The sequence below is a fragment of the Pongo abelii genome, chromosome 20 (assembly GCF_028885655.2).
Source record: "Pongo abelii isolate AG06213 chromosome 20, NHGRI_mPonAbe1-v2.0_pri, whole genome shotgun sequence".
In the NCBI taxonomy this organism is placed as follows: domain Eukaryota; kingdom Metazoa; phylum Chordata; class Mammalia; order Primates; family Hominidae; genus Pongo; species Pongo abelii.
In genome coordinates, this window is record NC_072005.2 from 38,424,114 (window position 1) to 38,438,912 (window position 14,799).

Consider the following 14,799-nt stretch of genomic DNA (forward strand, 5'->3'; position numbering starts at 1 on the left):
CTTGAACCTGGGAGGCGGAGTGAGCCAAGATTGTGCCATTGCACTCTAGCCTGGGTGACAAAGCGAGACTCAATCTCAAGAGAAAAAAAAACAAAACAAAAAGATAGCATATGTAGTCAAACCAGAGACTGTCAGAAACTTTAGGTATATTTTTATCAGTGGAGCTTTTCCTTAATGGAAATCCATTTTCAAAGTTAAATTCTTGTCCTTATCATAATAAGGAAAAACTCATGGGACCTAAAGTCAGTCACCCAGATTCTCGAACTGCTTTGAGAAGTGAAAGCATCTTAGGAGACTTTTTAGTCATGCAGAAGAGGTGGAAAACTTGAGATGGAAAGCTTTTCAGGAGGTGGATTTTGTCCTACTGGTTGTTACTAAAATGATTCTTTTTTCAATTCCCAGTTCAACTTTAGTTGGCTTACCACGAGTGAAGCGTGACAAGTACTCAGTCTTCAACTTTCTGACGCTCCCAGAGACAGCTTCCTTGTCCACCACTCAAGCATCAAGTGAAAAAGTATCACAGCACCGAGGTCCCGACAGTGAGTAGGGTGTCCCCGGGGTCTCTGATTGATCAGGGCCTCAACCCCTAGCCTGTAGGAAGACAAAATTAAAGGGTAGTTTAGTCCTAACAATGTGAATGGTGCATATTCTCCCTCTGTTGAGGGAATTACTCTTACTAATAACTTAGCTCATGTTGTAATGGTCCAGATGTTTACTCTTTGGGGTTGGGGCTCTGTCGCTGCCTCTGCCACCCACCTCCCCAGGACCCCGCACAGTGCCAGGCCACCCCATAGTAGGCACGCTGACATTCTGAGTGAATGAAAGAGCAGTGGTGAAGAACTTGCCTTTTTGTTGCTAATGCTGGAGTTACATCTATGTCCTACCTTTCAGAATCAAGAAAACCATCCAGATGGGATACCTCTAAACACGAAAAGAAAGAAGATTCCATTAGTGAATTTTTAAGTTTGGCTAGATCAAAAGCCGGGCCACCTAAACAAGAGTCCAGCCCCTTAGTAAACAAAGAGGAAGAGTGTGCACCAGAATCATCCGCAAATCAGGTATTTGGGGCTTCCAGATTCTCTTTGCCACGCTGAGTGTGGCCCTTGCTTTTCTCTTTGGTGACGCTTTCTCCTCGTGACTCACCAGCAGAGGCAGCCAACTATTGATCCATTTCCCCTTAGAGGCCATTTGGCTTGTTTCTAACTTTGGCTATAACAAGTAAAGCTGCTGGGAGCATTCATGTGCAGGTTTTTGTGTGAATGTAAGTTTTCATTTCTCTAGAGTACAAACCTAGTAGTGGGAATCCTGGAAAATATGTACGTGTATATTTAACTTTATAAGAAGCTGTCAAACTGTATTCCAAAGTTATTTTTGCCTTATGTATTTTGAAGTGCACTTCTTAGGTGCATATACATTTAGGATTGCTATTTCTCTCTCTTTTTTTTTTTTTTTTTGAGATGGAGTCTTGGTCTGTCCCCCAGGCTGGAGTGCAGTGGCATGATTTCAGCTCACTGCAAGCTCTGCCTCCCCTCCCGGGTTCAAGTGATTCTCCTGCCTCAGCCTCCCAAGTAGATGGAACTACAGGTGCACACCACCATGCCTGGCTGATTTTTGTATGTTTAGTAGAGATGGGGTTTCACCATGTTGGCCAGGCTGGTCTCGAACTAGGATTGCTATTTCTTTTTGGTGAATTGATCTTTTTTTTTTTTTTGACACCGGCTTTTACTCTGTGCCCGGGCAGGAGTGCAGTGTTGTGATAATGGCTCATTGCAGGCTTGAATGCCCAGGTTCAAGCAATCCTTCTGCCTCAGCCTCCCGAGTAGTTGGGACTGCGGGCACACACCACCATGCCTGGCTAATTTTTTTTTTTTTTTTTTTTTTTTAGAGAAAGGGCCTTGCTATGTTTTTCCAGGTTGGTCTCAAACTTCTGTTCTCAAGCAAACCTCCTGCCCTGGCCTCCCAAAGTGCTGGGATTACAGGCGTGAGCCACCATGCCCAGTTGACCCTTTTAACATTATGTAATATCATCTTTATCCCTGGTAATTTTCTTTAGATTAGTGTTTGCGTAGTATATATTTTTTCGTCTTCTTTTTAACACATCTGTTTCATTATATTTAAAGTGGGTTTCTTTTTTTTTTGAGGTGAAGTTTTACTGTTCTTGCCCAGGCTGGAGTACAATGGCGCTGTCTCGGCTCACCGCAGCCTCTGCCTCCCGGGTTCAAGCAATCCCCCTGCCTCAGCCTCCTGAGTAGCTGGGATTACAGGCAGGTACCACCACGCCTGGCTAATTTTGTATTTTTAGTAGAAACGGGGTTTCTCCATGTTGGTCAGGCTGGTCTTGAGCTCTTGACCTCAGGTGATCTGTCCGCCTCAGCCTCCCAAAGTGCTGGGATTACAGGCATGAGCCACTGCGCCCGGCTAAAGTGGGTTTCTTATAAACACCATGTCACTGAGTCTTTCTTAAAATACATTTTGATAATTTATATTGAACATTTGCATTTAATATGATCATTGATATTTTTGGATTTAGGTGTATTATGTTATATTTTCTGTTTATTCCCACTCTTTGTTGTTTCTTTTTTTCCCCTTCCCTGCCTTCTTTTGGATTACTTGAATAATTTTTATATTCCATTTGAATTTTTCTATTTTTTTTCTCTTGGTATTTTTTTTTTAGTGATTGCTCTAGGGATTATAGTATACCTACTTACCTTTTTACAGTCTACTGAGAATTAAATGTTTTACCACTTCAAGTAGAATGGAGAAGCTTTAGCACTATGTAGGTCCTTTTACTCTCCTCCCTCTATGCTGTCTTACATATTACATGTACACACAATGAAAATGCCATCAACCAGTGGTGATCATTTTTGCTTTTGGTTGTTAAACATATTTTGAAAGAACCGATGCAGAGATAATAGCCTGCGTACTCTGTTTAATCAGGTATTTTCCATTTCTGTTGCTCTTTCTTCATCCTTGAACTTCCACGTTCCCCTCACCTATCACTTCTGTCTGAGGAACTTCCTTTAGCATTTCTTTTAGACCAGTTTCAACAAGTGATTCTCTTAAATTGCCATTATCTGAGAATGTCTTATATTTTGTCTTCATTCCTGAAGGATGTTTTTGCTGGATATAGAATTCTGGGTTGATAATTTTTTTAAAAATTAAATTGCTACATCCTCCGGGCTTTCATGATTTCTGATGAGAAATCTTCAACCATTCAAATTGTCCTCAGGCTGGGTGTGGTGGCTCACATCTGTAATCCCAGCACTTTGGGAGGCTGAAGCAGGGGGCTTGTTTGAGGCTAGGAGTTTGAGACTACCCTGAGCAACATCGTGAGACCCCATCTTTACAAAAAATTAAAAAACTAGTTGGGTGTGGTGGCGTGCACCTGTGGTCCCAGCTACTCAAGGGGCTGGGGTGGGAGGATCACTTGAGCCCAGGAGGTCAACACTGCAGTGAACTATGATCGCACCATTGCCCTCCAGCCTGGGTGACAGAGTGAGACCCTGGTTCAAAAAACCCCAAAACAAATTATTATTCCTCTGTACATAATGAGGTGATTTCTCCCCTAGCTGCTTTCAAGATTTTTGCTTGGTCTTTGGATTTTAGCGGTTTGATTATTATGTGTCTGGGTGTGAATTCTTTTGAGTTTATTTTGTTTGGGGTTTGTTAAGTTGCCTGAATCTGAGTTTGGAAATAGAACAGAGGCACAGTGCTCCACTGCATTTTGGGGGATCCTAGTAGCTGGGATTACAGGCGCCCACGACCACGCCCAGCTAATTTTTGTACTTTTAGTAGAGATGGGGTTTCACCACGTTGGCCAGGATGGTCTCGATCTCCTGACCTTGTGATCCACCCGCCTCGGCCTCCCAAAGTCCTGGGATTACAGGGGTGAGCCACCGTGCCTGGCCTGGTTTTGCTTCTTTGACTTCATCAGCACATTGTACAGTTGTTGACTCGGAAACACCACAAAAATAAAAGCTATGTGAGTGATCACTGTTTAGTTGTGTGGTCTGTGGCTATGGATACCCATGTACATGAGCATAAACATAAATATGTGTGTCTGGGAGTGTATTCTAGAATGTCTCCTCCCTTTTACCCTTGCCTCTGTATCCCTGACTCTTATTTCACTGTCAATACAGACGGTCAACAAAGGTGTGGACACACAGGCTGAAGGAGAAGGGAGCCGCCCATCCATGGACTTATTCAGGGCCATCTTTGCCAGTTCCTCAGATGAAAAGTCCTCATCCTCCGAGGATGAGCAAGATGACAGCGAAGATGATCAGGCGGGCTCTGGGGAGGCCAACTTCCAAAGCTCCCAAGACACTGACTTGGGGGAAACATCATCCATGGCTCGCAGTATGTCAGTATTTCAGACTCGGGGATCTAAAGGAGAAGACAGTGACTCTAGCACAGCTGCTTCTCTGTTTACTCTATAATCTTAAACTCGAATGATTAGCAATCAATGATATGTAATCTTTTATACGTATATAATTTTTTTTTTTTGGAAACAGGATCTAGCTCTGTCCTCAGGGTGGAGTACAGTGGTGCAATCTTTGGCTCACTGCAGCTTCCACCTCCTGGGATCAAGCAATCTTCCCACTTCAGCCTCCTGAGTAGCTCGGACTACAGGCATGTGCCACCACCCCTGGCTAATTTTTGTATTTTTAGTAGAGATGGGGTTTTGCCATGTTGCCCAGGCTGGTGTTGAACTCCTAGGCTTAAGTGATCTGCCCGCCTCGGCCTCCCAAAGAGCTGGAATTACAGGCACGAGCCACCACGCCTGGCCAACCTTTTATATTTTTAATTGAGATGGATCACAGTTTTTTTTTTTCTATTTGGTATATATCTCTGGTATATTTTTTGGATAGCTGTGTTTGATTTTCCAACTTATCCTAATTGAGAAGAATTTAAAAATAGTAAAAATTTCGGCTAGGCGTGGTGGTTCACTCCCGTAATCCCATCACTTTGGGAGGCTGATGCGGGTGGATCAGTTCAGGTCAGAAGTTCAAGACCAGCCTGGCCAACACGGTGAAATCCCATCTCTACAAAAATTAGCTGGGCATGGTGGCACACACCTGTAATCCCAGCTACTCAGGAGGCTGAGGCAGGAGAATCACTTGAACCTGGGAGGCGGAGGTTGCAGTGAGCCGTAATTGTGCCATTGCACTCCAGCCTGGGTGACAGAGCGAGACTGTCTCAAAGAAAAAAAAAGAAAAAAAAAATAACAATTTTATTTAAAAAGATAGCTTTTTTTTTTTTTTTTTTTTTTTTTTTTTTGAGATGAAGTCTCACTCTGTCACCCAGACTGGAGTGCAATGGTGCGATCTCGGTTCACTGCAACCTCCACCTCCCGGGTTCAAGCGATTCTCCTCCCTCAGCCTCCCAAGTAGCTGGAATTATAGGCGTGCACCACCACACCCGGCTAATTTTTGTATTTTTGGTAGAGACGGGGTTTCACCATGTTGGCCAGGCTGGTTGCAAACTCTGGGCCTCAAGTGAACCATCCGCAGTGGGCTCCCAAAGTGCTAGGTTTACAGGTGTGAGCCACTGTGCCTGGCCAGAAATAACCACTGTAAACACTTTGATGTATAGTTTTCCTGACTTTTTTTTTTTTTTTTTGAGATGGAATCTCACTCTTGTCGCCCAGGCTGGAGTGCAGTGGCGCAATCTCGGCTCACTGCAACCTCTGCCTCCTGGGTTCAAGCAATTCTCCTGCCTCAGCCTCCCAAGTAGCTGGGACTACAGGCATGCGCTACCATGGTCAGCTAATTTTCGTATTTTTAGTAGAGAAGGTGTTTCACCATGTTGGCCAGGCTAGTCTCGAACTCCTGACCTCAGGTGATCCGCCCACCTCAGCCTCCCAAAGTGCTGGGATTACAGGAGTAATCCCAGTGCCCGGCTAGTCTTCCAGACTTTTAAAATTTTTATATCTCTTCTATCTGAATATATAGTAATCTGTTTAAAAGACAAGATTAGTAACGTGAATATGATCAGTAACGTGAATATGATCATTTATCTTCAAGGTTTTTTCTTTGATAATTTATTTTGAGTGAAACTTGTCTCCCGCAGTTCTCTGGGATGGGACATAGTCTTACACTCCTGATGGTTCGTAAGTTTTTTCCTTCTCAGATGGCCCTTTCTTGGGGACACATTTCTACTTTTCAGGTCTTAGGGGCCCTAGGCTATGTGCCCACAGGTGCACTCGGCACCCTGTACCTTAGCCCTTGGTGCCCTTGGTCGCAGGCGCCTTTATGTGACTGACTTCCAGCTCCGGAGTTCACAAGGGAAGCGCCGGGGTCTGCGCGTTCACTGCTGCATCCTTAGCACCTGGCAGGAGTGAAGTGGTGTGGGCAAGCATACGTTATCTGGAGGCAAAAGACATGAATGAAAGACTCAGAGACATTAACATGGGGCAGACGAATGACATGAACACCCTGCTGTTTTTCAGCTCTCGTACCAGCACCCCAGGAGCCACCACCTTCCTTCCCAATACAAAAGATGCAGATAGATGAAAGAGAAGAGTTCGGCCCGCGGCTGCCTCCCGTCTTCTGCCCCAGTAAGTGCCAAGCCCTTTGGTTCACCCATTTGTATCAGTGTGTGATTGCCCTGAGATGGGGACAGTGTGACTTACAGCCGACCAAACATATGTGCTTGCTTCTGGTTTATGTGTTTTCAGTCACGTTTTAAACCCGTTGTCTCCACCTAGTGCCTGAAATGATAGTTGTTTCTGTACAGCTTCAGAGACCTCCAAACTTTATTTCCTTACCTGCCATATGTTTACAGGAGGGTCCTAAGTATCTTAAGTTTTGTTATAGAAATATAATTTTCCCAACAGAGCTTAAAGAAAAAGAGGCTGGCCGGGCGTGGTGGCTCATGCCTGTAATCCCAAAACTTTGGGAGGCCGAGGTGGGCGGATCACGAGGTCAAGAGATCAAGACCATTTTGTCCAACATAGTGAAACCCCGTCTCTACTAAAAATACAAAAATTAGCTAGGCATAGTGGCGCACATCTGTAGTCCCAGCTACTCGGGAGGCTGAGGCAGGAGAATCACTTGAACCCAGGAGGCGGAGGTTGCAGTGAGCCGAGATTGTGCCACTGCACTCCAGCCCAGGTGACTCAGCAAGACTCTGTCTCAAAAAAAAAAAGAAAAAAAAAAAAAAGAAAAAGAGGCTGCAGCCAGGCACAATGGCTCTAGTCGGGCGGGTGGCTGACACCTGTTATCCCAGCACTTTGGGAGGCCGAGGGGGGCGGATCGCTTGAGGTCAGGAGTTCAAGACCACCCTGGCGAATTTGGTGAAACCCCATCTCTACTAAAAATATAAAAATTAGCTGGGCATGGTGGTGTGTGCCTGTAATCCCACCTAGTAAGGAAGCTGAGGCACGAGAATCACTTGAACCTGAGAGGCGAAGGTTGCAGTGAGCCAAGATCGAGATCGCGCCACTGCACTCCAGCCTGGGTGACAGAGCGAGACTCTGTCTCAAAAAAAGAAAAGAAAAAAGAGGCCGGGTGTGGTGGCTCATGCTTGTAATCCCAGCAGTTTGGGAAGCCGAGGCAGGCAAATTACTTGAGCCCAGGAGTTCGATACCAGCCTGGGTGACATAGGGAGACCCATCTCTATTTAAAAAAAAAAAAAAAGGGCAGGCGCGGTGGCTCATGCCTGTAATCCCAGCACTTTGGGAGGCCGAGGCGGGCGGATCATGAGATCAGGAGATTGAGACCATCCTGGCTAACACGGTGAAACCCCGTCTCTACTAAAAATACAAAAAAATTAGCCGGGCGTGGTGGCGGGCGCCTGTAGTCCCAGCTGCTGGGGAGGCCGAGGCAGGAGAATGGCATGAACCTGGGAGGCGGAGCTTGCAGTGAGCCGAGATCGCGCCACTTCACTCCAGCCTGGGCGACAGAGCAAGACTCCATCTCAAAAAATAAATAAATAAATAAAATTAAAAAAAAAATTAAGGCCAGTCACGGTGGCTCACGCCTGTAATCCCAGCACTTTGGGAGGTTGAGGCGGGCGGATTACGAGGTCAGGAGATCGAGACCACCCTGGCTAACACCGTGAAACCCCGTCTCTACTAAAAAAATACAAAAAAAAAAAATTAGCCGGGTGTGGTGGCGGGCGCCTGTAGTCCCAGCTACTCGGGAGGCTGAGGCAGGAGAATGGCGTAAACCCGGGAGGCGGAGCTTGCGGTGAGCCGAGATCACACCACTGCACTCCAGCCTGGGTGACAGAGTGAGACTCCGTCTCAAAAAAAAAATAAATAAATAAATAAAAAAAGAGAAATAAAAAAAAAAAAGTATGCAAAATTGGAGGGGAATTGCAAGGAGAAGAGTATTTAAGACTCTTATATATTTAAAAAATTTTATTTGTTTATTTATTTATTTTTCAGACAGGGTCTCACTCTGTCACCTAGGCTGGAGTATAGTGTTGCTATCATAGCTCACTGCAGCCTTAGACTTCTGGGCTCAAGTGATCCACCCACTTCAACCTCCAACAGTGCTGGAATTACGAGAGTGAACCACTGCACCCAGTCAAGCCTCCTTTTTTTCTTTTTCTTTTTTTTTTTTTTGAGACGGAGTTTTGCTCTTGTTGCCTAGGCTGGAGTGCAATGGCGCAATCTCAGCTCACCGCAACCTCCACCTCCTGGGTTCAAGTGATTCTCCTACCTCAGCCTCCCAAGTAGCTGGGATTACAGGCACATGCCACCATGGCTGGCTAATTTTGTATTTTTAGTAGAGATGGGGTTTCTCCATATTGGTCAGGCTGGTCTCGAACTCCTGACCTGAGGTGATCCCCCCGCCTCAGCCTCCCAATGTTCTGGGATTATAAGCGTGAGCCACCACATCCAGCCGCCAAGCCTCCTTTTTACTTTAGCTAATGTAGCAAATACAATAAAATGGTCCTCTCAGAAGTAAATACAATCTATCCCCCATTCCGTTCCCCAAATATCTGTCAACAACTTCAATTGAGTGCCATCTTAAATTGGCATCTCAAGTTAAAACATTTAGACTGGTTTATCATCTCTTTGAGGGCTGGGTTTACAAACATCTGTAACATGGCCCAGATATATAACTAACATAAAAATAGTAACATGGCCCAGATATATAACTAACATAAAAATATCATTATTCACTTTATAGTTTCCCATGGTGCCCACATTTGAATACTGGTTTGATTAGCTAACTGCTTTCAAAAACAGGATTAAAAAGCAGAGAAAAAAAGTATGAAGTTTTGATAAATTCCAGTGAATATATTTCTTATTTGCTATAGTTGTTCAGCACTTTTGTTTTATTTTGAGACAGAGTCTCACTCTGTCACCCAGTCTGGAGTGCAGTGGTGCAATCTCGACTCACTGCAACCTCCACCTCCCAAGTTCAGGTGATTCTCCTGCCTCAGCCTCTGGAGTAACTGGGATTACAGGTGCCTGGCTAATTTTTTGTATTTTTAGTAGAGACGGGGTTTTACCATGTTGGTCAGCCTGGTCTTGAAATTCTAACCTCAAGTATCCACCTGCCTCAGCCTCCCAAAGTGTTGGGATTACGGGCGTGAGCCACTGTGGCCTGGTTGTTCGGCTCTTTAATTTCAAACTGGTGTGTCAGCACTGGAAAGCCAAGTCTTTTATGTCCCTTTCCCGTAATGTCTTCGATACCCTTGTAATAGTGACTTAATTTGGTCTATGGGTTATTCAGGGAAATGATTTTTGAAAAAAACTAGTGTTAAAAAAAAGTTTTGGGCTGAGTGTGGTGGCTCATGCCTGTAATCTTAGCACTTTGGAAGGCTGAGGTGGGAAAATTACTTGAGTCTAGGAGTTTGAGTTCAGCCTGGGCAACGTAGAGAGATTGCATCTCTTAAAAAAATAAAAAAGAAAAAGATTAGCCTGGTGTGGTGGGGCATGCCTGTGGTCCCAGCTACTCAGGAGGCTGAAGTGGGAGGATCGCTTGAGCCCAGGAGGTTGAGGCTGCAGTGAGCTATGATCCCACTGCTGCACTCCAGCCTGGGTGACAGAGCGAGATGCTGTCTCAAAATAAATAAATAAATAAAAAGCTGGGTGCGGTGGCTCACGCCTGTAATCCCAGCACTTTATGGGGGCCAAGGTGGGCAGATCACCTGAGGTTGGGAGTTCGGGACCAGCCTGACCAACATGGAGAAACCCTATCTCTACTAAAAATACAAAATTAGCCAGGCATGGTGGCACATGGCTGTAATCCCAGCTACTTGGGAGGCTGAGGCAGGAGAATCGCTTGAACCTGAGAGGTGGAGGTTGGGCTGAGCTGAGATTGCACCATTGCACTCCAGCCTGGGCAACAAGAGTGAAACTCTGTCTCAAAAAAAAAAAAATTAAAATAATTTTGGAAAAAAAAAAATGTTTTGGGAGATTGAATTTTGAAAAATCTGGTTGGGCATGGTAGCTCACACCTGTAATCCCAGCACTTTGGGAGGCTAAGGTCGGAGGATCCCTTGAGTCCAAAAGTTCGATACCAGCCTTGGCAACATAGGAAGACTCTCACTTCCACAAAAAAATTAAAAAATTAGCCGGGTATGGTGATACATGTCTGTAGTCCCAGCTACTTGGGAAGCTGAGGTAGGAGGATATGTGAACCCAGGTCAAGGCTGTAATGAGCTGTGATTGTACCATTGCCCACCAGTCTGGGTGACAGAGCGAGAACCTAAAAAAAAAAAAAGAAATAGGACTACAAAATTGCAGGCATCTGTTAACTGAGTTGAGAAAATATTCACCCTTACGAAACATCTTGAAACTTTTCTTTTTTTTTCTTTTTTTTTTTTGAGATGGATTCTTGCTCTGTCACCCAGGCTAGAGTGTAGCACGATCTTGGCTCAGTGCAGCCTCTGCCTCCCAGGTTCAAGTGATTCTCCTGCCTCAGCCTCCTAAGTAGTGGGGATTACAGATGCCCGCCACCACGCCCAGCTAATTTTTGCATTTTTAGTAGAGACGGGGTTTCACCGTGTTGGCCAAGCTGATTATGAACTCCTGACCTCAAGTGATCTGCCCACCTCAGCCTCCCAAAGTGCTGGGATTACAGGCGTGAGCCACCGTTCCTGGCCGAAACTTTTCTTTAGGTGAAAAAAATTGATTTAATGCCTTTCACTGCTTCTACTATTATGAATTTTTTTGATTTAGTTACCCGGAAATTAATGACCTATGAAAACATTTTGGTCTGAATTTGGAGATGGAGAATTGAGGCACATGCAAATGCTTTAATGATTTTTAATGATTATATACATTATTATTATTTTTTAAAATTAGGTAGAGATAGGGTCTCACTATGTTGCCCAGGCTGGCCTTGAACTCCTGAGATCAAGGATCCTCCTGCCTGGGCCTCCCAAAGTGTTGGGATTACAGGCATGAGCCACCGCTCCCAGCCCATTATGTTGTTTTGATGGTAGTTTTTTCAGTGTTTCCACTTATAAGACAAATTCTTATAAAATATATTTTTGTAGAGAGAGGATGATATAAGAAGAGCTAACATTTAGGTGCCAGATTCTGAGCTTCGAGAATCATGGACATGGCCCTGTCTAGTCTAGTCTGTGTCCCTAAAAGGATCGGGATTCTTATTGTCCCCATTTTATAGCTGGGGAAACTGGGCTTGGGAGAGGTTAGACGACATGTGAAAGATCACATTGCTGGCAGCAGAGCTGAGTTCCAATTCTGGTCTGTTTCTGAGCTTATCTGATGATGTTGAATTACAAAAGGCTTTGTGGGCTTTCTGCTCTGACTTTATCTGCATCTGGCAGCTGGGGTCATGGCAGGATACTGATTGGATCACACAGGTCTTTGTTGAAGTCTCTGGCAGCTTTCTAAATACAGCTCTGCAAGGTGGTGTGCTAATCTGTTTCTCAGTGAGGCAGAAGCTAATCCGAGGGCAGGAGTTCTTCCTCAGTGTTAAGCATTCCATCTACACAAGATGCCTGATTCAGCAGTTTAGGAGCTTACTTTTGGATAGTCTTTGTTTTTGCGCTATATAGGTCCTGTGTTTATTACCTTTGTGTTTCAGATGCTCGTCAGACACTTGAGGTTCCTCAAAAAGAGAAACATAAAAAGAATAAAGACAAGCACAAGGCCAAGAAAGAGCACAGGCGGAAGAAAGAGAAGGTGAGAGACTTGTGTGTACCCCAGGATCAGTGTGGGGTGGGACCCGCTGGTCAGCCCCCAGGAGTGTCATATACAGCAGCTGAAGAGCGGATCTGGTGGCCAAGTCACAGTTCTCCCTGAGACTTAACAGAAATGTTGACATTCAATGCAAACGCGTGATTTTTCAGAAACATTTTCTTTTGCACTTAAACCCCCCCCCCCTTTTTTTTTTTTGAGATGGAGTCTCACTCTGTTGCCTAGGATGGATGGAGTGCAGCTGCAACCTCTACCTCCTGGGTTCAAGCAGTTCTCCTGCTTCAGCCTCCCGAGTAGCTGGGACCACAGGTGTGCACCACCACACCCGGCTAATTTTTTGTATTTTTAGTAGAGACGGGGTTTCACCATGTTGGCCAAGCTGGTTTTGACCTCCTGACCTCAGGTGATCTACCTCCCAAAGTGCTGCGATTACAGGCATGAGGCACCATGCCCAGCCCTTAAAAAAACTTTTTTTGTGAACATTAAAAAGCAGAAAAAAGGGCATTTAGGGATCTTAGAGCAATGGGTATTAAATAATAAAACGATTTATTTCTTATTTATTCAATATTAAGTGAAGATATTATTTTCAGCATTTCTCAGCTACTTTGTCTTTATTACAGTTTGAGATTTTAGTCCGTCACTTGCCATTTGAAGTAAAAGAATTCGAATGGAAGACAGGCATGTGCTTCCACAGTTGACGTCTCTTATTTCATCATCCATGTCTTCTTTTGGGTTACAGCACAGGCTTTTAATTAGGTTAATGTTCTTCTTGGGTACCCAAAGTAGTCTGGGCTAGCAGCTGAAGAAATTAGAAACAGTTTCCTTACTGGCCACCAGAGGGAAGCACTCCCATGTATGGCGGATGACGGGCGTTCCCTCCTAGTGAAAGGAAGAAAATGTGTTCCGACCAAATCTGTGTGTCCTTACCAGTGTATCTGCTGTTCGGTAACCTTCTGCCAGTTTCTTCCTTGTGGTTTTCCTGGGTGCCCATCATCCTGACATGAAGTTTCTCAGGGGCCTGACAAAATAAACAAGTCAGGTTCACCGGAGGTGGCACAGGTCACCATGCATGAGATGTGTGGTGTCACATCTTATGACACCAAGTGTTACGATGGGTCCTGTCTGCGCCTCCTTGGTTCTGCTGTATCTGTTGCTGGAGGCGCAGCTGGGTCAGGGTGTGCAGTTGAGAGTGGCACAGCCGTCTGCCCTGTGCTGTCTTGTTAGGCTCTCACTCTCACTCACTCTAAATGAGGTTTAAACATTTTTTTGAATGACTCCACTGCAGCCTTGTTAACCTTTCATTGTATTGAATTAAGGAGAAAAAAAGACATTTGTTTTCCCCCACCACTATTTATTTTTTTACAGAAAAAGAAACACAGGAAGCACAAACACAAAGGCAAGCAAAAGAATAAAAAAACAGAGAAAAGTAGTAGCTCCGAGAGTTCCGACAGCAGCGACAGCCAAAGTGACGAGGAAACTGCAGATGTGTCACCCCAGGAGCTGCTGAGACGGTGGGTAGTGGGAGACAGAGGGTTTTTCAGAAACCTTTAGAGGCTTACTGAGTGCTTGATGTGTTTGCTTAGAGGCAAATATCAGAAATGAGAAATTGGTAGGCCTGGTGCAGTGGCTCATGCCTATAATCCCAGCACTTTGGGAGGCTGAGGCGGGAGGATCGCTTGAGCCCAGGAGTTTGAGACCAGCCTGGGCAACGTAGTGAGACCCCATCTCTACAAAAACAAACAAACAAAAAAACCAAATTAGCTGGGCGTGGTGGTGCACACCTGTGCCTCCAGCTATTTGGGAAGCTGAGGTGGGAGGATCTGTTGAGCCCGGGAATTGGAGGTTGCAGTGAGCCACGATCGTACCACTGCACTCCAGCCTGGGTGATAGAGCAAGACTCTCTCCCTAAAAGAAAAAAAAAAATGTGTGTATTAACTAGGCTTTTTAAAAAGTTTGAATATCTAATTATGTAAGTGATATGTGACTATATTATCATTACGAAAATTCAGGCCGGGCGCGGTGGCTCATGCCTGTAATCCCAGCACTTTGGGAGGCCGAGGCGGGTGGATCACAAGGTCAGGAGATCGAGACCATCCTGGCTAACACAGAGAAACCCCATCTCTACTAAAAATACAAAAATTAGCTGGGCGTGGAGCGTGTGCCTGTAGTCCCAGCTGCTGGGGAGGCTGAGGCAGGAGAATGGCGTCAACCTGGGAGGCGGAGCTTGCAGTGAGCCGAGATTGCGCCACTGCCTTCCAGCCTGGGCGACAGAGCGAGACTCTGTCTCAATTAAAAAAAAAAAAAAAGAAAGAAAGAAAATTCAGACCTTACAGCCAATGCTTAAAGGAGCCCTGACCAGTTCTCCAAACCTCTACTTTCTCCACAGTCACTTCTGCCATCAGTTTCATATGTAACCTTTAAGACCTTTTTTGTGCAACCACACACACACACATACACACTCACATACATGGACACACATACACACTCACATACATGGACGCACATACACATTGTTTGTTTTTTTTTTAGACAGAGTCTCGTTCTGTCACCCAGGCTGGAGTGCAGTGGTGCGATCTTGGCTCAGTGCAACCTCTGCCTCCCGGGTTCAAGCAGTTCTCCTACCTCAGCCTCCTGAGTAACTGGGATCACAGGCGCCCGCCCCCACACCCAGC

The 14,799-nt window shown here is 45.2% G+C and overlaps 1 protein-coding gene across 1 annotated transcript in view; it reads left to right on the top strand.

Moving 5' to 3' along the window:
- GPATCH1 (G-patch domain containing 1) overlaps nucleotides 1-14,799 on the top strand; it is a 50,835-nt gene that overhangs the window by 33,494 nt on the left and 2,542 nt on the right. Inside the window, exons 14-19 of the mRNA XM_024238288.3 lie at nucleotides 403-539; nucleotides 892-1,058; nucleotides 4,140-4,356; nucleotides 6,449-6,556; nucleotides 12,015-12,112; nucleotides 13,493-13,638. Coding sequence (XP_024094056.2) covers nucleotides 403-539; nucleotides 892-1,058; nucleotides 4,140-4,356; nucleotides 6,449-6,556; nucleotides 12,015-12,112; nucleotides 13,493-13,638 — 873 coding nt within the window. The remainder of the gene's footprint in view (nucleotides 1-402; nucleotides 540-891; nucleotides 1,059-4,139; nucleotides 4,357-6,448; nucleotides 6,557-12,014; nucleotides 12,113-13,492; nucleotides 13,639-14,799) is intronic.